Source organism: Didymella exigua (genome assembly GCF_010094145.1).
Source record: "Didymella exigua CBS 183.55 unplaced genomic scaffold M421scaffold_57, whole genome shotgun sequence".
In the NCBI taxonomy this organism is placed as follows: Eukaryota; Fungi; Ascomycota; class Dothideomycetes; order Pleosporales; family Didymellaceae; genus Didymella; species Didymella exigua.
This window is the reverse complement of record NW_022984831.1, coordinates 140208-163081: the sequence shown is the minus strand read 5'-3', so window position 1 is coordinate 163081 and position 22874 is coordinate 140208. Positions and strand designations below refer to the sequence as shown.

The window sequence follows — 22874 nt, the reverse complement described above, 5'->3', positions numbered from 1 at the left end:
CTCCTCTACAACGACATCCAGTCGTGCACAAGGAAGAACCAGGAGCTCCTGGCGGCCATCCGGAAGGTGGCCGATTCGTATGAAGGACAGGAGGCTCGGGACAGGGCCGAGCAGCACAAGACGGACGAGCTGGAGCTGGAGCGGTTGCGCGGACGCTTGGCCGAGCAGGACGAGCAGATACAGTCGCTCAATCTTCGACTGAAGAGCGTCACAAAGGAGCGCGAAATGTACCGCCGGATCACCACGAATCGCCAGCACCACCTCAGCGCCGACGGAGCCCCCGACTTTGGGCAGTCCTTTGATAGCCGCGCTGGCTTCGCCACACCGCCGCCCGGGGGGTCGATGCGCGTGGATCAGACGCCTCACTCTGGGGAAGCCGCAGGCCACGAGAGGCTCATCAAGGATCTCCAGTCTCACCTGGACCTGCTGCGGGAAGAGCACGCCACGGACCGCGCAACCCTCAAGCAGCAGGTCGACAGCCTCACCCAGGAGCGCAACCAGCTCCAGAGCGACAAGCTGCGGCTTGAAAACAGTGTCCGGCGTGAGCACGATCGGTTCGCAACCCTCGAGGGCAGCATGAAGCTGCTCCAGTCCGAAAAGACGGCCTTGCAGGAGCGCTACACGGCGATCCAGGACGCTCTTGCCAAGCAGGACGGCAAGGTCGACAAGGCGCAACAGGAAGCCCTCGACGCCGCCGCGCGGGCCGAGGGCCTCGATCGCGAGATGGTCAATCTCAAGGCATCGCAGACCATGTGGAAGACCATTGAAGCGCGCCTCACCGAGCGCAACAAGGAGCTTGCCGACGAGCGCGATCGCCTCAGCAAGATGGTCACGGATGTGCAGAGCCTGCGAAACGAGCAAGAGCTGTCGAATGCAGAAAACCGCCGCCGCCTCCAAGAGCGCGTCGATGCGCTCGAGGCAGAGCTGAACGCGACGCAGCGCAAGTTGGACGACGACATGGCGGAGCACAAGAAGACCACAGCGCAGCGCGACTACGAGCGAACGGACGCGCAACGCCGCATTGACGACTTGATCAAGGCCAAGAACGAAGCCGACGTCAAGTTTGCTTCAGCCAACACTGCTCGTCAGCAGCTCGAACAGCGTGTGGTGGAGCTGCAGTCGCAGCTCCAGTCTGCTGACGAGCGCGTGCAGGCGCTCCGCCCCCGCCCCCGCCCGACCAGCGGACCGGACGACAACGAGGAGCCGGCGAACCGCGAGGAAGAACTGGCAGCACAGGTCGCTGAATTGCAGCGCAAGATGGAGCGTAGGCAAGACGACCTTGAAGCCGCCAACGGCCAAATCGAGACGTTCCAGGCGATTGCCCAGGAGGCCGAGGACCAACTGCGCAGCCAACTGGAAGCTCACGAACAGTACGAGCAGGAGATGAGCAGGACCCAGGAAGAGCGGGATGCAACCATCGCCGACCTTCAGCAGCGCGTTGCCGACATCTCATGCGAGCTTGCCACGTCCAACACGGAGCTGACCGAACTTCGCGGTCAACACGAGCAGGAGACCCTTCGCCTCGCCCAGCAAAAGGACGCTCTGGAAACCGAGATTGCGCGTCTCAGGGACCAGGTCACGGATTACAAGGCGGAAGTCGAGAACCAGGCACAGCTGGTGGCATCTCAGGCCGACATCGCCACTCGCGCCCAGCACGACTACGAGCACGAGCTCGCCAAGCACGGCGAGACTATGAAGAGCCTGCGCCACCTCCGCGACGAACACGAGGAGCTGAAGAGCGAGATTGCGCAGTTCAAGGCGCAGGCCGAAGCCGCTCAAGCCACGCTGGCGCAGAGCGAGGAGCATTGGGCCACCACTCGTGAGCGTTTCGAGAGCCAGATAGCCGAGGCCAGGAGGGATTACGATGGGGCGAAGCAGCACAACAAGACGCTCCTCCGCCAGTTTGACGATTACAAGGCGCAGATCGAGGCCCTCAAGAGCAACCGTGCTGCCGCCGCTGGCGACGCAGAGAGGTCCTTTCCTGACTCAAGCGGTCTACAGGAGATCAACGACTACCTTCGTCGTGAGAAGGAGATTCTGGAAGTGCAGCTCAACCTCAAGGATCAGGAGGTCAAGCGACAGGAGCAGCAGCTCAACCACCTCCAGGCACAGCTCGACCAGACACGGGAGAAGCTCATTGTCGAGCAGACCAAGGCTCAACAGGGCGGCAGCAACTTGCAAAATCTCCAAACTCAAATCGAGCAGCTCAACGTCTACCGGGAGAGCACTACCACCCTGCGCAACGAGAACCGCCGCATCGAGGCTCACCTTGCGGAGAAGAAGACGGAGATGGAGGCTCTACAGAGCCGGTTGGAGCCTCTGCAGACCCGTGTCACAGAACTGGAAGGCGAGATGGAGTTGCAACAGGGACACTTGAAGGCTGTTGAAGAGGACCGTGACCGTTGGCAGAAGCGCCATCAGGACGTGCTCCAACGATACGACCGCATCGACCCGAAGGAGCTGGAAGATCTCAAGCAGCAGCTCGACACCCTGCAAACAGAACGTGACCAGGCTGTTGAGCACGTCGCTGGGCTCACCGAGCAAATCGCCAGCCTGAACGAGAAGGCCCAGTCTGCTGAGGGGGTACAGGCTGCCGACAAGGATGAGGCTGTGAACGCTGCAGTCCGGGCAGCCAGACAGGATGCCAAGGAAAGGTTCAATAAGCTTCACGGGGAGAAGATGGGAGTCGTGCGAGCCGAGGTTGCAGCTGTCAAGGAAGAGCGAGACCAGTTGCAGGAAGAGCGAGACCGGTTGCAGGAAGAGCGAGACCGGTTGCAAGAAGAGCGAGACCAGTTGCGAGAAGAGCGAGACCGGTTGCGAGAAGAGCGAGACCAGTTGCAAGAACAGCTTGCCTCTGTCCAGCAAGAGCTTGACGTCGCTCGTCAACAAGTCGCGTCGACCGAGAACGCCAGCGCCGAGCCGCAAGAGCAGCTGACAGCACTCCAGCAGCAGCTGACAACACTCCAGCAGCAGCTGGAGGAAGTCCAGACTCGGCTCGCTGCAGCCCAGCAGGAGCTCGAAAGCACCAAGACTGCCCGTGACGAAGCCATCGCTCGCGCTGATGCTGGCGACACTCATGTCACTATGGGTGAGGAGGGTCAAATCGACGAAAGCGACGCAGCACCTCTCAAGCAACAAGTCGCACGGCTCAAGGCCCAGGTCACAGAGGCGGAGAACAAGGAGAAGGCTGCTTCCAACGCAGCTGCTGGTCTCCAGGTCCAGTTGGGCTTCACAAAGGACAAGATCTCTGAACTGGAGCGAAAGGAGGTACGTTGCATCACGACACCGCAGTCCGATAAAGCACTAACATGGACGCAGGCCGAAGACAAGACACGCATTGTCAAGCTCGAGGCGGATCTCAAGGCGGCGCAGTCGTCGGCACCCGCAGATGAGCAGCTCGCGCAGACACAAATCACTGCCGCCGAGCCATCAACGGATGCCGTGTCATCTGAAGAGGTCGCCAAGCTCAAGGAGGAGCTCACTGTGACACGGAGCGAGGTTGAGCATCTTCGCACACGAGCGGCAGCGGCCGAAGCTGCCGTTAGCAACGCCAACAGCGCGCCACACGCCGAGGCTCAGCCAAACACTGAACAGCTAGACGCTACCAAGGCACAACTGGCAGAACGAGAAGCCAAGGTGGCCGAGCTTGAAGCTGCTCTGCAGCAGCGACAGGCCCTTCTCGACGCGCGGGAGGCCAAGATTGCGAACCGAGAAAGCAAGGCTCAGGATCTGCGTGAGCAGGCTAACAGCAAGATTCGCTCGATCAGGCAGCAGACCGACGAGGAGAAGGCGAAGCTGACGGCCGAGATCGAGCAGCTCAAGAGGCAGATCGAGCAGCTCAAGAAGCAGATCGGTGCCGGTAGCACGACAACGCCGGAGGCGCCTAAGACTGCAGCAGCGGAGACACCGGTAAAGACGGAGTCCATCTCCTGGCCGGAAGCGACTCAAGATCAGATCAGGGCCTGGATCAATGCGAACAAGGAGGCGAAGCAGGTGCTCCAGATGATCGTCAACAAGTACAAGATCCCTCTGGAGAAGGAGGTTGAAGCTCTGAAGCAGAAAATCGAGGAGCTGACCAAGGAGCTCGAGGCTCTCAAGTCCGCTGAGAAGCCCTCTGGCGCTGCCGACCAGAATGTCACTGATAATCACGCTGCCGACTTGGCCATCGCCAAGGCCGAGCACGAAGCGAACATGAAGACTCAACTCGAGGCACAGGAAGCACGCATGAGCAGGCAGGCCGAGCTGAAGGTGAAGTTGACCAAGGGTCAGCTCTCAGCACTCAAGGTCAAGTGGGCGGTATTCGAGAAGGCTGCCAAGGAGACACCTACCGAGGAAGTCGCAAAGGTGTTTGAAGAGGCGAAGATTGCAAAGGATACGGCGCCAGCTCAGGCACCACCACCTGCAGTAGCACAGGCGCCTGTAGGTGGCATCCCTCGACCTGCTTCGGCACTGGGCCAGAACGCACCTGTCCCGGCTCAGAACGCACCTGTCCCGGCTCAGGTCAACGGCGCGCCCGTCCAACAGCCAAATCCCTTCCAGCAGGCGGCTCAGAACGCAGGCGCAATCACTGCACCGAATCCCTTTGTTCAGGCTGCCCGTGGCGCTCCTGCACCTGGCATCGTAAACCAGGGCCAGACTGGTCCCGGCCAACAACCCCAGCAGCAACAACCCGGTCGAGGTCCTGGCACAGTCCCTGGCGCTTTGAAGAACATCATCGGCGCTGCTCAATCCGGCATCCCTCGCAGCGGAATTCCCCAGCCTGGCAGCGGAATTCCGCAACCCGGCGCTCGCGGTGCAGGTCGCGGCGGAGCACAGAACCCAGCGCAGAGCGGCATCGGACGTGGCGGCGCTGCTGCCCGCGGCGGTCGCGGCGGTCGTGGAGGCCAGAGCCAGAACAACAGCCCAAGGACGAGCCTCAACCCCGGTGCCAACCACTTCCAACCCGGACAGGGTGCAGGGCGCGCGCAGAAGCGCAACGCCGATGGCGAGGCGGATGGCAGTGGTGCACGCGGCAACAAGCGACCGAGGGGTGGCCGGGGAGGTCAGGGCAGTGGTGAAGGTGCTGGCGCTTCGCCTGCCGCTGCAGAGTAGTCGTCTGGGGAGGGCCAAGCGTGAGGTGGTGGAAAAGAATGTTTCATGGCATGGGTAGCGGGCTGCATTTGCTTTTGTATGTTTGTGGCCGGATGACGTTCTTTGTGCGGATCTGCGCATAGTATATATCCAAGGTACGCGTCGGAGTGTAGGAGGAATCAAACGAGACCTGCCACGGTTCAATGTACAACACAACACACATCTGCTCGCACATGCTCAGAATGTGCTCCTAATGCGCTACTTGTGTGTGCATACATGGCAGACTACCTACGAAGTAGTCCTCGGAGTAGCGCGTACTAGCTCCCTTCCCTTAGCATACTTTCACCTAGCGTGAAACCCGCTGTGGTGGACAGCAAGCCCGAACTTTCCTCATCCGGCACGCCAAAGAAGACTCGGGGAGGGTGTGGTAATGATGTCCCTCGATGACAAGCGTGCACGCGCATCGGGTTGTTGGGTCTTGGGGCGGACAACATTGTGCGAGACTGCGATGCGGGAAATGGTCGGACTTTGGAGAGTTTGGCTTGGACTGGATGTGTGGGTGTGGGAATGGGAATGGGAATGGGGAGACACAGTGCTGAAGCCTAACTAGATATCAATCTCGTCTCGATCCTTTCAGCTTGTGAGCAACCGTGTACCTGGAGTATCATTCTGAAGCATCGCTCCTGGCATTCGCTGGCAGCATTAGTTCGGCGTCACGCGTCTCGCACCCCGGGTACGTCGGGAGTACATCGAGCAGCGTGTTGCTCCGATTCACCACGGCACGTCCTCTCTTGCGTGATCGGCAAGTCGGACAACTCTGTGGCTGCTGTCGACTCGGAGGGAACGGTGTCGTCTGGTGTGCAGCAGTGAGAGTCATCCCTTTACCCTGCCACAACACACTCAAGGTGTGAAATACGCACATGCAGAGAAGCCGGTTGAGGTTGCAACCCATACCTACTATGCTGGAGAGTCAAATTGAGCAGACAATGGAAAACATCGGGTCAACGAGAAGAGGAAGATGAGGCTTTTGTACAGACTAGAAATACAACAAACTCGTGACTCGTGACGTAGGCCGTTTCCACCTGGGTAGCCTTTCTCTTTCTTTTTTTCGTAACATCCCATCCTAGTCGAATTGACTACCAACACAGCGCAATGCTGCATCTCTACTGCTGAGAGTGCCGACATCCGTCGGCAACGTGTGCTGTGCAGCTTCAAGACTTGATTGGTTTTCACCATCCCCAGTACTTGCGACAGTAGATGATGCCCTGGCGCGTCGTCTTGTGTGCCGGAGATAGAAGCGGATCCTCGCTGAGCGAATGACGCGGGCGGCAAGGCTGTCGCGGCGGTTGGGAATCCCGATGTGGCTGAGGGAGCGTCGGGGTGGTCTCAAATCGGATGCGCGAGCTGCAGCACCGTTAGCAGATTGAAATCAGGAGACGACCTGTTCGTCCGTGTCGGACTGGCATTTGCGAACGAAGCGCGCGATCCGCGCAGAGACTGTATCCAGTGATCTGTGGCAAAACCTGGGGTAGGGCCAGAGCTAAGCACTTACGGACGCGAGCCATGCTAGCGTTAGACTACTGGGCAGGCACGTGCAGTCGGGAGGTAAACGGTTCTTCACACACAGTCTAAGCACGACTGGTAGGAAGTGAATATGTGTCAATGAGTTGTATTGTGTGAATGTATGGGAAGGTGACGTCTTTCTGGATCGTGTATGGCTTCCGAACCGATGTGATGAGCCAGGCAATGGGGTGTCTTTGCTTCGTTCGTTTACGCAACAACTAGGGGAGTGCAGTATTGCGCAGACGACCATTTATGCAAACCTTGACTGTCATGCATCGTTTCCTGACCGTGATACATCATCATCATTGCGCTCGCAAGAGCCTCAATCCCAAGGCCTTTGCCTTCTTGGTAGTCAGCAAGATGGTATTTATGTGATCGGGCCGTTTTCTGAAACGCTGCTGTTCTGTAGCCCCCCCCCCCATCCATCAACCAAGTCTAGCGTAGCTTCGTTGGAACTGCCACGGATCAGACAAATCACAGCTGCAGGAAGCCGTAGCGTAGGTATGATGGCGGTCAAAGCTCTGAGACGCTGCAGGTGGAAGTGAACAGCAGTACAACGCCATGCTTGACCGGTTGTTGAGAGCACAGAAGTCGGAACCTAGAAGAGAGGTAGTGGTAACGTTCACCGCTGTTGATCGTCAGTTCGCTATGTCGCTCAGACCAACTGTCCGTGGAGAGGAGGGGATCCTCGAACGTGAGAGGCTCCTTCTGGCTGCGGATCCATGCGCCGTACCTGGCTTGCGACGAGCTCGTGCCCGCTCACCACACCTGCAATCTGCGTCTGCACGCTGCATACACGAGCAAATTTTTCCCAGCGTCGTTGTCAGCGTCTGAGTGGAGGATGGTCCCTATGCCAAGGGCTGTGATTACCGAGATGACAGTTTCCCGCGTACCTGAATACTGGCTTCAAGTAACCATACCGGTAGCTTCAAGCTTGGACCCGCAAGCGCTAGTTCGAGTGAGACAAAGGTCATGGCATTTTGCCAACCGCGACATGCGACAGCACGTAGACCACTGGAGATGAGCGTACATCCAGCCGACCGTAATGGCTATGTGCTTGTCGCGGGCGGGCTCCTGCCAGTCTACTGGTGGTTCTGATCCGCCCTACCCGCGATTCGTTTGACCTTGAAAGATTTTAGGGCTGTTTCCACTCCACAATTAGGGCTGGTCTAGTGGTGCTTGACACAACGTGCTATTCTAGGCTACTGGACAGCACTCTGCTGCAAGAACCTTTATGATTATGATGGTGCGACTAGACACGAACGAGAGTGATAACCTTGCCTTGGTCTATCCTCTGCCCAGGTTGTGATACTGCAGGGTCTTCGGGAACCGACCAGGTCGACAAGCATGCAATTACGTACTGCAAAATCCACGGATGGGTGTAGTACAATCTGATGGAATATTGCATAATCGCTGCTGTGGAATGCACGCGCCAGCTTAAGCCTGAGAGACGATCCTGAAGGTATGCGAATAAGCTGCCTACCCAAGACCAGGAACAGTGGCGGCGAACCGCCTCATCACGAGGTTTCGGAGGCGTGTGCACAGGTGCAGAAACCAGAACATACGTCTATAGCGCATCCTCTGAAGCCTGCTGACTCTATCTTCGAGCAGTGACTGGAGCAAACAGCAAGTGATGCTTGCTCGGTAGCAGGTCCAGACATGCGTGTGGGGAAGCAGCAAATGACCGATCAAGGCCACCCCCACCCCCTTCTGCAGTTGCACAACATTGGATCAGCCCTTGACAATATTTCCAATCCGGCTATGCCTGAGCTACGTATGAAGGTGCTCTTGCGCAGCGTTCTGGACAATTGCGCCGCATGCAAGCATGCTGGTCTTCTCAAACGGGATGTCTGCGCAGCACTGCCATGCTCGTGGCTAGCTGCTGACTGAGGCTCGCAGGCACCAATGTTGCGCGAAATATTATGCCCTCGGAAAGAGCCTGAATATCCCGAATGTGGCTCCAGCGGCCGAGTCATTTCATCCGCAGTGGACGGCCATAGTGGCCGCGCAGGCTGCAGTGCTTTCCTGGAGAGAGGTCCTATTCTCAATAGCTGCATTATTGGTGCAATCGCATACAAATTTTGGTTCTAGACGACCAGATATAACCTTACTGAAGAAACATGCCACGTAGCTGAGAGCAAGAGATTGTGCGGACCTGCGATGCTGAAAATATTGCAGTGCCGACGAGGGCCACCGTATGCAAGACCGTCAAGAGATGTTTCGCTATTAGTCATTTGCTAGAAAGTTAAACAAGTTCATCAAGGTGCGACAAAACCATAGAACCAATCCCCAATGGAAAAAGACCAAGCAGGGAAGCTTCAAGCAGAGTACGCTGTGCTGCAAGTGCTGTGACGATAACCTCGAGTACCACAAGCGTTGTAGTTCCGAAGACTATACGCTTGCGCAATGCCGCCTCTGCCCTATCTACAGAGTGCAGATGCGCTGCGCACGAGATGACAGTCAGGAATATGAGAGACAAAAGCCCAAGCATGATGTAGTGCTGTCGAGGTATGAGGTGGAAGAGGTATTTCGGTTCTGGACGACGGTTAGGCACTGAAGATAGCATGTTTAGCCAGTAGCTACGTACCATCCTTAATTGACGACGGAGGGATGGTGGTGCGCGGGTCAGTGCGGTGACGTTCAGAGCCTGCGTTGCTAGTGATTTGATGAAGAACAACTGGGGGTTTCTTGATGCGGTAAGGCAGGGATTTCGAAAGCCTGACTCTTGCATGCTCATGCCTGCGGAGTGATTGGCCCTGCCCTTGGTGGCTCGTCGACCATGCCCCTGCGCCGAAGAGAGTGGCGTCGAGAGCATTGTCATGCCCTGCTTCTGCTTCTGCTTCTGATCCCGAGCCGTGAGTAGCGGAGAGCGATGCCGTGTATGTGGTGTCTGCTTTGCTTTTCTTGTTTTGGCCGTGGCCCAGGTAGTCGGTGCCGTACGATGTGGGCTTGGTGGTGATCGAGGGTTCGCGCGTACTGAACAGGGCAGTCGGTGACGACTCGAGTGACGCGTCAGCTAGAGACGGACTTTGACTGAGGTGTTTCTCGTCAAGGTATCGGTTGTGACAGGCTACGGCAGTCCATGGAGTATCTTCGTGAGTGATGAAGCGAGCGACTGGAGATTCGCCGTCTGAGTTCATGGTGTCCTCGAAGGTGGCTGTCAAACAGTCAGAATACCGCCTATGCAACAATGGACCACGCTTCATACCCTACGCCAAATTGGCCTGGCAAGAGGTCCTTGTTTGCAGACGGAGAGTGTATGTCTTCGAGTGCACATGTAGACAGGCGAAGTGGAACAGGTTTGGACGTGGCCTTGGTAGGTACAGTCCGCCAGTGTGTCTTGAGTGCGGATAGCCAGCGAATAGCAATGAGCACTATTGCAGACGAGCGGCCAACAGGAGGTATGGAAGAGTAACGTAGAAGACGCTGACAGAGGAACTCCGGGACCGCGAGTGTGATATGTGCTGGCGCCGATCAGGGTCTGGAGCAACGGCGGAGGGAAGGGTCCTCCAGACTATCCAGTTCTCATCAATCAGTAGGCCCAGCTTGTGGATGGTGGATCACGGTACGACATATCATAGGCACCGTGCCAGCCACGGCCGCAGCAGAGCAGCACGCTCTGCAACTTTCGGGAGCGTGGCGTCTGTGATGTCACTATACGTGCATGAACAATTGCATCAGCGAACACAAGAAAGACAGAAGCATAGCTCCGCCAGAATAGGGAACAACAGAGAAAGTTTGAAAGACAGAAGATAGGCTGCAGTGGATGAACCGTGCTATGCAGAACAGATCAAGTTGCACCTCACCTCGACAGAAAATGTCGAAGATATCTCATAAGTTCCGCTGGTCGTGATCCTGGTGAGCACCGACATCACACGCAACAAGAGAACGATCGCTCCTTGGGCGGTGGCGGAGCGGAGTTCTTAGTGTTTGGGGGCTGAAAACAACGCGCAGCCCAGCTCAAACGCGTCACTACCGGTACAGCACCAAATCGCAGGTCGGCATAGCATCATTCTAGATGCCGTTGACAGTCGCAATCAATAAAGCAGTTATCGTCTCATCGTTAACTGGTGTTCTTCTGCGGGCGGTCTGAGCGGATTGCGTGGGCGCCGATGATGTGGGAGGGTAAATGGGCGGCCGTCGACGTGTCCAGCGGGACGCGTGGATCCGAGGTTCCTTTGATGTTCTTGGCCCATCACGGGAGGCTGCAGGGTACCACATCCACGAGTCACAATGAGTCTGTGCTGTATTCTGCGGTCCATGTGACAATGCAGCCGGGACAATGTGGGTGTCGCTCAGGGGTTGGTGTCACACCGTTGAACAATGAAGGTAAGGCTACGAGACGGAGAAATGTGAGCGGGCAACGTGATGCAGAGCCTCATCACTGCAGTCGTCGGATGTCAGCCTTGAGGGGCTTATCTTAGGGTGTGATAAGCCAGATACGATAATGTGCCAATATCGCGCAGACCTGATTTCAGAAACGCAGTTCAGAGACTGATCACGTGCGGTAAAGCTGAGAGGGTTGACATGCATCAATTGATGATGGAAGCTACAATTGGCATTCGTTGATTCTGAACTACTCGATCGCAATACGAACAGAGATAGATCCCTTCTTGGTCTGTACAACAATGAGGTCGTGGTCATACGAGATGTCCTCCACGGTTGTTTCCACTAGCTTGGACCTTGGGACGACGTAGATTGCGACAAGGGCGGCCATGATATACAGCTCGCAATAAGCCAAGCTATGATGTTGTCAGCTCTAATCACGTCCCATGCGTCGGATATACGTACTTCTCGCCGATACACGAGCGGCTGCCTTTACCAAAAGAAATGAGCTTCTTCTGAAGCTGATAGTTTGGCTGACCATTAGCGAGCCACCTCTCAGGAGTGAACTCGTTAGGGTTAGGAAAGAGGTCCTTGTTCCAGTGGTTGATCATGGAGGTCATGCCGATAGGGGTGTTCCTTGGGATCACGAACTCCGTTTTACCATCTTGGCTCTTGTATACGAGCTCTTCCTGGGGTGCAGCTCGTGCAGACCTATGAGAAACGCCGGGCATCATTCGGAGACATTCTTGGAGAATGGCCCAGAAGTAAGGACGTTTCTCGAGCTCGACCCACTTGATGTTTTGACCGTTCAGACCCTGGAGATCCTGCATCAGACGCGCGTAGACTTCTGGCTTAGCCAGCACCCAGTATGTAAAGACAGTAAGGATGGCCTCGGAACGTTAGTCGTCAATCACAGGACTAAGACGGATGACTTACAGCAGTAGTCTCGGTTCCGGCGAGCAGGAAGTTGAAGCCCTCGCCGTTGAGGCGAAACATAGTCTCCTCCCTAGTCTCATTCTCTGGTCGTGCCTTCGACTCTACAAGATCGGCAAATACACGTCCGTTTTCAGGATTGTTTACTGCCTGCTGAATGTAACCGGGGATGACGACGTTCATCTGCCTCATTACGGATTTGATGTCTTCGCCGAGGTAGTCCGCCAATAGCGGCATGACCTGGGCCATTTTCCTGCCGAGTGCGTTGTGCCTCATCATGTATGCGCTCTTGAAGAAGGACTTGACCCAGGTTGCGAAGTTTGGTTCCCAGCCCTCCTGAGCGATGAAACCCATAGGCTCTCCAAATGCGTACTGGGATATGACATCTGCAGTGAAGCAATTGTATGCCTCCTTAACGTCGAAAGCTCCCTTTCCGGCGAAAGTCAGCATCTTATTGGCGGTCTGCTGGGCAAAGTCGTGCACTTCACCCTCCAACTTCAGCATCTGCTGGCGAGAGAAGAACTTTGACAGAGGAGCCTTGCGTGCGCGGTGTAGGTCGTGCGAGACTGTACTAAATCCAGTCACTGAGACAGGTCCAGCACCGCCAGTGTTAAGCTGGTGCTGCCACTTATCACGAACACGTCCAGGGCCGGCATAAATCTCGTCGGTGAAAGCAGGGTCCGAGCAATGAAGCTCATCCGGATTGATTCTGACAATGGGGCCGTACTGTTCGTGCATGCGAGCAATGACCTTACCATATCGTCCAACGAGCCACCAGTCGTAGTAGGCTTCATACAGATAGGATGCTGCAGCGATCTTAGGGCCGGGGAATCGAGAGAGTGGGTGGAATGGCGAGATGTTGTAAAAGGCAATGGCGGTCCGGTATGCAACCCATAGTCCAGCAAGCCATGCTACGCCAGTCAAAGACACAACGGATAACAGCTTGCTCGAGTTCAGGGCCGAATGCGACTCCATATTGATGTCGATCTGATCTGGTTGGCGCGGCGGCACAATTCACAAGAGCGCCTGATCAGGCGTTTCACAAGACATATATACTTACACGAGCCCGATCTTAGGGGAACAGTTATCTCACTTCAACTGTGGGCGCTAGCTCCTGCGCTTCTTCTCGAGCCGTACATAGCGTGACCATCCCGGCAGAAGCCCCTTTTGGCCGCGATAGCTTTGCTTCTAACAAATCCTGATTCGTTCTTAGGCAACGTGCAAGGGTATGAACCGCATGATGCAAAGTGGATTTGAAGTGGATCTTGAGTGGCGTGTGCACTTGGTACTGATAAAGGCGAAGCTGCGGGTCGCGGTACAAGCAATGCGGTTCTGAGAGCTGAAATACCACCGCTTGTTAGGAGGTCTAGCTTTTGGTCATTTTGCTTTATGTCAGCTCTCAGCAGCTTGTATCCTTTTCAATACCTACCCTTCTCTTCTTTTCTAATGTCAAAGGCTGCCGAACAGGGCTTAAGTTGGGCCTTACCTAAGCAACCCTACATAGAAAAGCCTTAGTGACATCGCTTTCCTAAGGGCTTTGCTTATCTGTATAAGGACTTAGCAGAAAGTAACAGGAAATCACTTGCACTGAATACTGTGCTTATGGTGAGGATTGCTTGCCTATACTGACTGTACGTGCGGTGATCTTCCCAGGAGCAGGAAGGCCCAGCAGTGATTGGACTTTGACGTCTCGCGCGCACTACTGGATGTGATCGATTTGTGAAGCTTCACCGCCCGATGCGCATCAGGACTTGGCAGGAGTTAGGGCATCCTCGACCCACCACATTGCGGTCCGTTACATTAGGCGACCCACGCGAGCGAAACGGGTGTTTTCGTGGCACCTAGATAAATGCTGAGTTTCCGACAACTAGTGCCATTGTTTTGAAATGAATAGAACCTCTAGCCATGGCGATGCGCCGGATAATCCGATGTCGTGGTGACTGCCCGGGCCTGCGCACTGCGCGGCGACTCAACGCGTCTTCTCAGGCCATGCTGTCTGACTCAACGCAAGAATCCTAACAGCACGGAATCAAGGGGGAAAGGCGTTTAGTGTTATTGCGAAACGGGTCGACAGCATCCTTCGAGAGTGGAGATGGAAGAAAAGCGCCGCAAAATGGCCCGACCGCACTGGTGACGGTGTCTGGCAGCGGCAGGATCGGGCGAACGGGGAACGCGGCACCCATGGATCACCACATCACTTACCGTTTGCCATCACCCACGCTGCGAATTTTTCCGCACGGTATCTCTGCCGATGCATGCATGCCGCGAAGGATGCCGCCAGGCCTGCTGTAAATGTCAGATCCCGCTCCTTCGGGCGGCCGAAAGTTACAGAACGAGCACGCACTGTTCGTCTTGACTGGAAGAGAAGCAAATTGCAATGCGGATTGGAAACGAATTGCCGAACCTGCAGAGCATGTTCCTGTTCGCGTTAACAAGTGATGGCACCTGTTCGGGCCGTAAGTGGTGGAAGCGGGTTGACCGCCCGTAGTTTGGCCTGATCGCAGAAGTAGACGTGCTTGAAGAGGGCCCAGGAAACATGTGGAGTGCGGTATCAGCTCAGTGTTGAGGTCCTTCAGAACCATGCGAGCGCCGTTGCTTGCTCACTCAGCCTCCAGATTTCTGCATTCCCTTCTTTTCGCCAGCGATCATGTTCATCAAGACTGAGCGCATACCCATGACGAGCAGTGCCAGCGGCTCACTCACTGCTGTCGCAGCACTATGGGTCTTGTTCGCCATAACGGTCGTCTTCCGATTTGTGGGCCGCGTTCGAGGGATAGGCCTTGGTCTTGACGATATCCTGTCAGCTGTAGCCTTGGTGAGTCTACTAAGGACCAGGGCCATGGCGAATTGTTACTGACGACAGTCGGCAGATCTTATCCAGCAGCACAATAGGGATGAACGCTGTCGTATTCACGATCGGGGTTGGATGGGATTTTGACCCGAGCTCTGCAGTCTACCTGAGGTGTAAGTGGGACTGTTTCGCGAAAAGGAAAAAAACTTACCCCAGAGACAGTGGTGAACAACCTACCAGTAATCATGCAGATCACCTTCGCATTCACACTGATCTACATCTGGTGTCTAGCAGCCCTCAAGTTGAGCCAGCTCGCGCTGTATATACGAGTCTTTGCCGACCAGTTGCGGATCTGGGTTTACGGTGTCGGCGCTGTCGTCGTCATCTGGGCCCTCACGTTCAACTTCCTCTTCATATTCCTATGCGATCCTATCTCCCAGCAGTGGACGATTGAGCGCGTCGGACACTGCATGGACCAGATGCTCGTGTTGTAAGTTATCATACCTCGATATGTGAACTCAGCATCCCTGACAGCGGTTTCAGGAAGTGCTTAATCATGACCAATTTGTTTACCGACCTGTTCATCGTTGTACTACCAATCAGGTCGGTGTGGCAGTTGCAAATGCGAAACACTGAGAAATTCGCCGTGCTGGCCTGTTTCAGTCTTGGAGGTGCTTGCGTGATCATTTCGCTCGCTAGATTCAGTGAGTCCCGTCCCTTGAAAAGGTTGTTGACAGGTATACTGATCGCAGGCAGTTCAAATCTACACTATCGACCTCATTGGCAACTTGACTGGAACCTCGCTCACCACCTTCATGCTCTGCAGCATTGAGCTCATGTTGGCAGGACTTTGCATCAACATTCCCATGTTACGACCGTTCTATATCCGCTTCAGGGCCAAGTACAAGTCATCATCGGTGAGTAGCTCCGGTGGACTGGGATCACACAAACAGCCTGGATCGAGGCAACCGGGTGCTCCGCCATTGAGACCTGACAATTACACGGCGTGGATTGAGTTGGTGAGTTACTTCAATATTAGCTTTGATGGTGAAATCTAATGATCTGTAGGCAGACAAGGACCAGACTATGGTCACTTCAGACGATGCTAGCTCTGAGCGAGAACTTACTGCGAGTCAGCCGAATGATACCGCAATCCACGTACAGAGAGACTGGGTAGTCAGTCGAGTTTAGTAGACGGGAGCGAAGATATACGTGGGCGCAGAGAGTCTTGATCGTAGATTGGAATTCAGAATCGCGTACATGGAAAGAAACGCCTTACCTCATGACTTCTAAAACCAGACAACGACCAGCAATCAGGATTCCCTCCATTACAACGTCGCAAACTCAGGCGATTGCCAACCGCGTCACCCAACGATATCTCTAAAGGACGAATTCGCGCTCAAATTCTGGCATCTTGAACACCCCGGTACGTTGCAATGTGACAAAGGCTTCACTACGATCTGGAGCCGCCTCGAACTTCAGGAACGGAGAAGCCAAGACTGATTCTAGTTGACCTTCCAGTGCTTGCGTAATCGATTGCCTCGTCGCTGTTGCACCTTGGCGTCCGCCACTCCCTTCATGGTCTTCGTAGGAGTCAGGTACAATCCAACGCTCGGGAGCTTCATCTTTTGGCACTAAGCTTCCAATATGCATTCTGAGTCTCTTCATCCAATTTGAAGCGCTGTGTCGTACACCTCGTTTCATACTGTTTTGATATCTTGCTCTATCGTGGCATGGCACTTCCGAGAACCACGTCTGTTTGAGAATCATATATGCACCGGAGGTGATGAGCATCAGAGACACCAGTCTTATCCGGCATATACTGGGGCCCTTCCAAGGCCAAAGTGTGGTCTGAGCAAAAATGAAAACTAAGGATTTGGTTTCCTGCGGCCACTCATAGTACGTGGGTCGATATATGTAGCCTTTTGAACGTTGTGTGCTGCAGGAGTTCTCAGAAAGTTGATTGGGATCTTCTAATATGGGGCATGCCATCAGTAAACTAGTCGGGAAGTCGGCTCATCTCTATTTTGATGCTTGAAGATCCATATTGACATGTACCAGTAACGCGATTGGTCAAAGCTGATTGATCTCTTTTTCACTACAGTACAAGGATGCTCGGGTACTGATAACCATAGACGTCTAACCCAAATGCATCCTTAGTTATCTCTAGTTGCTGAAGCGCAATGATTCAGGCGCGTGATGTCATTGTGGCTGCGCGCCACTCACGACACTTTTTCTACAGACACCCGACCCTCCACAAGCAAACTGGCCAACTTGCATTTTCTCGCTGTAGTATCCACCACTTGTGCCCTTGCATGTTTACTCACGCTAAGCCTTGTGCACCGGCCGAATTCCACAATGCCCCGCCGCAGCAGCACATCCACGCGTTCATACGACACCGCAACCACAGACACACTTCTAGAGAAGGTGCAATGGCCATCAACGTTCAGTGATGGCTTAGCGCTACCGAAAATTGTCGTGTTTGACCTCGACTACACGTTATGGCCCTTTTGGGTAGACACGCATGTCACAGGGCCTATAAAGGCTACAGAAGGTGGATTGAAGGTCAAGGACCGCTACGGAGAGGTCTATGGCTTCTACAACGATATTGGTGAAATACTTGTAGCCGTAAGTGCATGCAGGGAACTATCTGGATTGTTTACTGAGGTCTGACAATTGCCTAGCTCAAAGCGAAGAACATCTTGGTTGGCGCCGCCTCACGCACACACGCACCTGAACTTGGTCGCGAGATGCTCGAGCTTCTCAAAGTACCCAGCTCATCTGGCTCGTCCACCCGCGCAATCGACTACTTCGATCATTTGCAGATCTACCCTGGTAGCAAAACCGCCCACTTCGAGCGCATACACCGAGATAGTGGAATAGACTACGAGGAGATGCTGTTCTTCGATGACGAGAGCAGAAATAAGAACGTGGAAGTATTGGGCGTCACGATGAAGCTTGTACCAAGAGGCGTGTCTAGAGATGTCATCGATGAGGGTGTCAGAAGCTGGAGGAAACGGCACGGTAGAGAGCATGCCTAGACGAACACGGCGCGAGTGTGAAGTCGAGTGACCGATGCAATAGGAACAGAGAACAAAGCATACATGAGTAACGACAACAATAGACAACCGGGCCAAAAGCCAAAACGCTCCAATGCGGGTACTGCAACCATATTTTGCGCCACCCGGGCAACGGCACTACCTATCCATAACATTTGTGGGACGTTATCGTCAATCCTTACTGTTCATTTCTTGGAAGCTGTGAGTATCTCAGGAATCGAATGAAGTTGGTGGTTCATGCCTTGCAGACTCCAAACTTCACCTGAGACACGGCATTGCCTAAAGCGGACGGCCAGCCCATGTCAAAACTGTCACAACTACCGTTCTGATACAGGAACTACAACAAATGTGCTTGATCTGCAACCTCACACAGGGCGGCACCCGAATTTAGACCCTCAGGACTACTCGCACAATGCTCAGGCAGCTACAAAATCAGAGCGCATCACCACCGAGATATGCCCATCATTAGCTACACGTCTCTGCAACCCACAGTCTGTCATTTTTGCAGCTAAGACCTCTGGCAGGCCTTCAGTTCTCGCAAATAATTTGTCATAACTTAATTGTATATCTCACGTCAGAATGCGCGCCATCAACTCTTCAGCGCTGACACTTTTGAGCATTCTGTCTACCGCCACAGCTTTACCTACTATTGACCTCATAACCCGGCAAGCCAAGGCCTGCTTCGTGGTCGGCAACACAGCTCTTCCTGCCGAAGTCTCAGACACTGTAACTGCCATCCAGAGCGCCGTTACTTGCGACAACTCGGCAACAACCATCTCCAACGTACCAGATGTCTCATCAGGCAGTGCGACATTCTCCAAGATCGACTTCTCTAAGTCGTCGCAGACGCCTCTGGAGTTCGCACTACAGCAGTTCGCAACCACAGATCCTCTTGCAGACGCGGACCTTAAGACCTTCCAGGATAATCTAAACGTCTATCTCGCTACTGAAGCAGGGATTAGGAGTGTAGGCGGCAGTTTGGCGATCAAGGTTCCGAAGTTCTTTTTGCAGATGCAGGTCTCGAGGATCCAGACTGCACAAGGAAACCCATCGGCTGCAGCAGGGCAGCAGGTTGATCATCTGAGGGATAAGGTCACGAAAAACGCGGCGGGCGAGAGCCAGGCGTTGTTGGATCAGGTCACCGCACTTGCTGCACAGCTATAGTGAAAGCGGAGCTTGACTGTTCACAACTCGCTGTTTAAGCGGCGTAAGCCCGAAGGACAGCATTCTAATCTCATAACTGTATTCTGTCTTACAGTTTGCCTATTCGTTTGTTGTGGCTGAAAGTTTGCATGCTCTGTCCGAAGTGCCGAGTATTGCGAGGCAAGCAAAGCGGCCATCAAAATGAAAGAAACCTAAGCATGCTCACTCGTTCCAATCGGCACACGTAAAGCTCTCTCCTCCCACCTGTCCCCACTCCAAGAGTCAGCTATTCAGCGCAACAGAAATATGGACTGCACAAACAACATTCCCGACTTCCCCGTCGCGCTTTCCCAGCTCGCTGAGCTCTACGCGAAGCACCGGGGAGCAGACGCGCTGAAGGCCCAGATTATCACCATACACATAGACACCGCTCGAAATCAGGTGATGAACAACGAAAAGCAGGAGCTTGTTGCCGAAATGCGGGCAGAGATTGACGGAAAGCAAGTACTGATCAGCTTCCTCGATGCCTACAAGCAGAGCAGAGCCTGCAGACAAGTTTGTTGAATGAATTCGGAGAGGAAGATGTCTGGCTAAACCCCCTAGGCTGCGGTTGATATTATCACTGAAAACGTCTCAACCGAGCAACCTGGTCCAGAGCTCACGGCTTTTTAAGATATGATTGAAGAGGATGTGCGCATGGTCAAAGAACAACTGCGACAGATGCTTGAGAAGTATCTTGAGTGGTTTTGAAGACTCTAATGATTCGATAAAAGCATTATTATCTCTACATGTGGGTCCTCTCTGTTCGTGCAGCCTGTTTCGTTCGCTGTATGTGTTGTCAAGCAGATACAAGTCCAAGAAAAGTCTAGCGGAGGGACTAGATAGGTTCTGGGACTTGCTGCATGGCCGTATGCGCGAACATACTGGCGGATGCTGACTACATGCGAGGATTTTACAAAGAAGACTCTACTCGGCACTTTCCCGAGGCCTGGCTGCAAAAGATGGGGCATGACCGTATCATGAAAAAGCATGCAGAGCCTTTCGTTAAGTGTGCCTGAAGGTCCTTGGGTCAAGTGTCTGACTGGGTGAGGTGAAAGTAGCTTGCAGATTATAAAACAAGAACCGTCCCCCTGTTCCCACCGTCGATCGCTTTGCCTTCTACCCCAAGACCCCATTTGAGCCACACGAGCCCTCAAAGTAGTCTAAACTATGGCGTAAAACGTCTAGGTCGCTCAAAAACTCCTCAACAAAGCGTATCAATGGCAGATTGATGTCATAAATGAACAAGAGCGCAAGTCGCACCTCCAAGATGTTATGAGGTCTTTCGAGGAAAATACTAACATGCAGGTTTGTTGCCTTCTGATCGCCCACATGTAACAATACTGACCGCCCCCAGGCTGAGCTCGACGCGGAGTACGATCAACTTTCCGAAGCAGAGCGCGCCGACAAGATCAACGAGATGAGAAAATACTTGAATACTCACAACGAGGCTCATGTGGCGGATCTCGACAGGATGATGGAGCGGCAGTTTGGCCAAAACCCTGAATAGGAGTATCCAGAGTGGTTCTTAGAGAAGCAAATGCTTTCGAAGGCTGAGGAGAAAGATGGCATTGTGGGATGAAGGGATTGGCAAGGTGGAGATGAAGCAAGAACAATGAGACGCTGTGGGGGTATAAAGAATGTAGTCCGAACAGGTCGATACTGTGACGGCCACACCAGCTCAGAACGATTGTAACGTAGACTGTCAACCTCCATCGACGAATTATCCCGGCGGCATGCCCCAATTCTCCCACTTATCGTTCCCAATCTGGTACACCCATTCGGGAGGTGCACCAGATACCTCCAACCGCATCGCATTGCCCATGATATCCTTCGCCACTAGTTCCACGCTCCCACTCCCGCCTCCAGCAATAAATGTAGGCATGTAGATGCTCAGGTAATCTGTGCGATCTTCTCGCGAACACCACATGTAGGTCCACTGACCCCAGTCTGTGCCGTTGTGTGCCATGTAATGAATGCAGTCATCAGTACCCCTCGACAGAAGATACGCGAACGGACGACCGTCCTGCCCATCTCCTCTGGCGATGCTCTGCGTGTCGGGGAATTCGTAGCCTTCGTGGCTGGCCGACATACCCTTCCAGTCGCCCCAAGCGCCGTTGCGGAATTCCTTGTGCGCATTGCCTTTCATGGTCATAAACACGTCAATAGTACCGTCTTCGCCATTGCGCCACGAGACAGCCAGTGGCGAGCCAGAGGTCTCGCCTGGTTCGTGGTAGTATCTCTCCCAGGGGTCACCGAGATTGGTCCATTCTCCCGCCCAGCCGGACTGAGACGACCAGTACTTGTGTATCACATCTTCGCCCCATTTGGCGAAGATATCAATTCTGTCTTCGCCCCACGTTGTTGCTGCAACTTCGCTGTAGACTTTGTCGCCGAGTTCCGTCCACTCGCTCCACTGAGTACCGTCGTAGGACACGATCCAGACATGTCCGTCTCTATCGACGTTGATGATGTCTGCTCTGCCTTGCGATCGTGAGATTACAACTGGCCGCCTCAGGAACTGCGCGTCGAATTCCAGCTCTTGCCAACTATCCCATTGGCCGTCGTAGAAATGCATGTACACAATGCGTCCGCTAGTGGCGTCGACCGTGACTGCTATTTGTGTTGCATCACTGATGCTGACGGTCACAGGTGCGAAGAGGAACAGGCGGTCGGGATAAGCTTCCCAGCTTTCTCCTTGCCCTGCTCTGTACAGCTTTTTGTCGGATTCCAGGTTCCAAACGAGCAGTCCAGGAGCTCCTACGGCAGCGCTGATATCTCGTGGCACATGTCCTTGGGGTTGAAGGATGCCATCAGACTGTGGGGGCGAGGGAGTCGGGTAGGGATAGTAACTTGAGGATGAGTAGGTAGACAGGTAATCGTTATTCCAATGGCCCGCGGACCTGGATGATGAGTACGTGGAGATGTAGTCGTTGTTCCAATGACCTGCGGAACTTGAGGAAACGGTAGGAGGTGGTGGTATGGATGAACTTGAGGAAACGGTAGGAGATGATGGTATGGATGAACTTGATATGTTCCAGGACCCATTTGCCGCAAACAATCGTTCGCGATCGGTCTGCGCGTCACTTCGTAGTATATTAGCATGTTGACTTCAGGACAATAGGTGCGTACTTACTTTCCCTTCGACCTCGTGACGCCATATGCTGCACCAAATATGATGCCGAACAAGAGCAAGACAATCAGGATTCCAGATGGTATCCACACCCGTTTCCTCCACCACCACCTCCTCTTCGGCGTTTTTGGCTGTTCATCCTGCGCCGAATAGTTCGGAGGGGCCTCGTCGGCATATGGTGCTGTCCGCTGTCTCATTATTACAGTTCCTTGGAGCAAAGCTTCTTCCAGGAGAGCTGTCACCTAGTGATATACGAAGTACCTGCTTGTGTTGCCAAGATACCCAAGCTAAGCTCGCCTTACACAACGAGCAATCCACCAATCGGCAACCGGTATCATGCCGCTATTGCCGGGTTTTCGATGAATTCATCTACACCTTACCCCTGCCTGGACGCCTAAAATAGTTTAACACCAATTGCCAGGCTCAAAGTAAGCCTCGTGAGGCTCAGAATAATTGCTCTGCCGTTCAATCGTCATGGTGCAGCGATAAAGGCCTGTTCGATAACTTTACGGCGTTTTCGTGCCCTATCTCTGGACATGCAAACGTTGACCGAAGTCTTGAAGTGGTGGGAGTTGTGACATGTGAGCAAGGAACGCCATATCCCTGCTCGATGGCTCAAATTAACTTGATAGATTGTGTTCAATTGAGATAGACTACTGCAATGCGCTCAGCATCGAGGAGCTCCGTGTGCCGTTCCGAGGGAGCAGTCTAGACTGATGATTGGCGTCTTTAATCTGGTGATTCCAGCTGTATTATGACTCCACAGATGACCAGAGAGAAACGTTACCGCTTTGCAGTCTCTAGTTCGGGCTGTTGT

General features: G+C 54.0%; 7 protein-coding genes across 7 annotated transcripts; 3 read left to right on the top strand and 4 right to left on the bottom strand.

Moving 5' to 3' along the window:
* Positions 1-8784: 8784 nt before the first annotated feature.
* M421DRAFT_335609 (uncharacterized protein) lies at positions 8785-9958 on the bottom strand. The gene is made up of 3 exons (XM_033589415.1): positions 9842-9958; positions 9221-9790; positions 8785-9168 (listed from the first exon to the last, which is right to left on the bottom strand). Exons 2-3 carry the CDS (start codon positions 9771-9773, stop codon positions 8879-8881), a joined length of 843 nt encoding a protein of 280 aa, XP_033443223.1. The 5' UTR covers positions 9774-9790; positions 9842-9958; the 3' UTR covers positions 8785-8878.
* A 574-nt stretch (positions 9959-10532) lies between these two features.
* M421DRAFT_426342 (uncharacterized protein) lies at positions 10533-10991 on the bottom strand. Its single transcript, XM_033594364.1, has one exon. It carries the CDS (start codon positions 10852-10854, stop codon positions 10648-10650), a length of 207 nt encoding a protein of 68 aa, XP_033443222.1. The 5' UTR covers positions 10855-10991; the 3' UTR covers positions 10533-10647.
* A 159-nt stretch (positions 10992-11150) lies between these two features.
* On the bottom strand, positions 11151-12935 carry M421DRAFT_426341 (cytochrome P450). Its single transcript, XM_033594363.1, has 3 exons — positions 11896-12935; positions 11425-11849; positions 11151-11375 (listed from the first exon to the last, which is right to left on the bottom strand). The coding sequence occupies exons 1-3, from the start codon at positions 12865-12867 to the stop codon at positions 11210-11212; spliced, it is 1563 nt and encodes a 520-aa protein (XP_033443221.1). The 5' UTR covers positions 12868-12935; the 3' UTR covers positions 11151-11209.
* A 1497-nt stretch (positions 12936-14432) lies between these two features.
* On the top strand, positions 14433-15902 carry M421DRAFT_335586 (uncharacterized protein). Its single transcript, XM_033589414.1, has 5 exons — positions 14433-14707; positions 14763-14856; positions 14906-15173; positions 15227-15387; positions 15440-15902. The coding sequence occupies exons 1-5, from the start codon at positions 14540-14542 to the stop codon at positions 15739-15741; spliced, it is 993 nt and encodes a 330-aa protein (XP_033443220.1). The 5' UTR covers positions 14433-14539; the 3' UTR covers positions 15742-15902.
* Positions 15903-17041: 1139 nt separating this feature from the next.
* Positions 17042-17724, top strand: M421DRAFT_104731 (magnesium-dependent phosphatase-1; the record flags this gene model as incomplete). Its single annotated transcript, XM_033587057.1, has 2 exons — positions 17042-17311; positions 17368-17724. 2 exons carry the CDS (start codon positions 17042-17044, stop codon positions 17722-17724), a joined length of 627 nt encoding a protein of 208 aa, XP_033443219.1.
* A 597-nt stretch (positions 17725-18321) lies between these two features.
* M421DRAFT_10088 (uncharacterized protein) lies at positions 18322-18906 on the top strand (the record flags this gene model as incomplete). The annotated part of the gene is made up of 1 exon (XM_033586576.1): positions 18322-18906. One exon carries the CDS (start codon positions 18322-18324, stop codon positions 18904-18906), a length of 585 nt encoding a protein of 194 aa, XP_033443218.1.
* A 1741-nt stretch (positions 18907-20647) lies between these two features.
* Positions 20648-22254, bottom strand: M421DRAFT_96439 (uncharacterized protein; the record flags this gene model as incomplete). The annotated part of the gene is made up of 2 exons (XM_033598393.1): positions 20648-22010; positions 22061-22254. The coding sequence occupies 2 exons, from the start codon at positions 22252-22254 to the stop codon at positions 20648-20650; spliced, it is 1557 nt and encodes a 518-aa protein (XP_033443217.1).
* Between the last annotated feature and the right edge of the window lie 620 nt (positions 22255-22874).

What these genes read in the sequence shown, in the direction of transcription:
- M421DRAFT_335586 (XM_033589414.1), top strand. Translation starts at nt 14,540, where the DNA reads ATGTTCATCAAGACTGAGCGCATACCCATGACGAGCAGTGCCAGCGGC. An exon ending in TCCTGTCAGCTGTAGCCTTG is followed by an intron (nt 14,708 to 14,762) that starts GTGAGTCTACTA and finishes GACAGTCGGCAG; the next exon opens with ATCTTATCCAGCAGCACAAT. An exon ending in CATTTCGCTCGCTAGATTCA is followed by an intron (nt 15,388 to 15,439) that starts GTGAGTCCCGTC and finishes GATCGCAGGCAG; the next exon opens with TTCAAATCTACACTATCGAC.
- M421DRAFT_426341 (XM_033594363.1), bottom strand. Translation starts at nt 12,867, where the DNA reads ATGGAGTCGCATTCGGCCCTGAACTCGAGCAAGCTGTTATCCGTTGTG. An exon ending in CCGGAACCGAGACTACTGCT is followed by an intron (nt 11,850 to 11,895) that starts GTAAGTCATCCG and finishes TAACGTTCCGAG; the next exon opens with GCCATCCTTACTGTCTTTAC. An exon ending in CGCTCGTGTATCGGCGAGAA is followed by an intron (nt 11,376 to 11,424) that starts GTACGTATATCC and finishes ACAACATCATAG; the next exon opens with CTTGGCTTATTGCGAGCTGT.
- M421DRAFT_426342 (XM_033594364.1), bottom strand. Translation starts at nt 10,854, where the DNA reads ATGTGGTACCCTGCAGCCTCCCGTGATGGGCCAAGAACATCAAAGGAA.
- M421DRAFT_335609 (XM_033589415.1), bottom strand. Translation starts at nt 9,773, where the DNA reads ATGAACTCAGACGGCGAATCTCCAGTCGCTCGCTTCATCACTCACGAA. An exon ending in TCCGTCGTCAATTAAGGATG is followed by an intron (nt 9,169 to 9,220) that starts GTACGTAGCTAC and finishes ACCGTCGTCCAG; the next exon opens with AACCGAAATACCTCTTCCAC.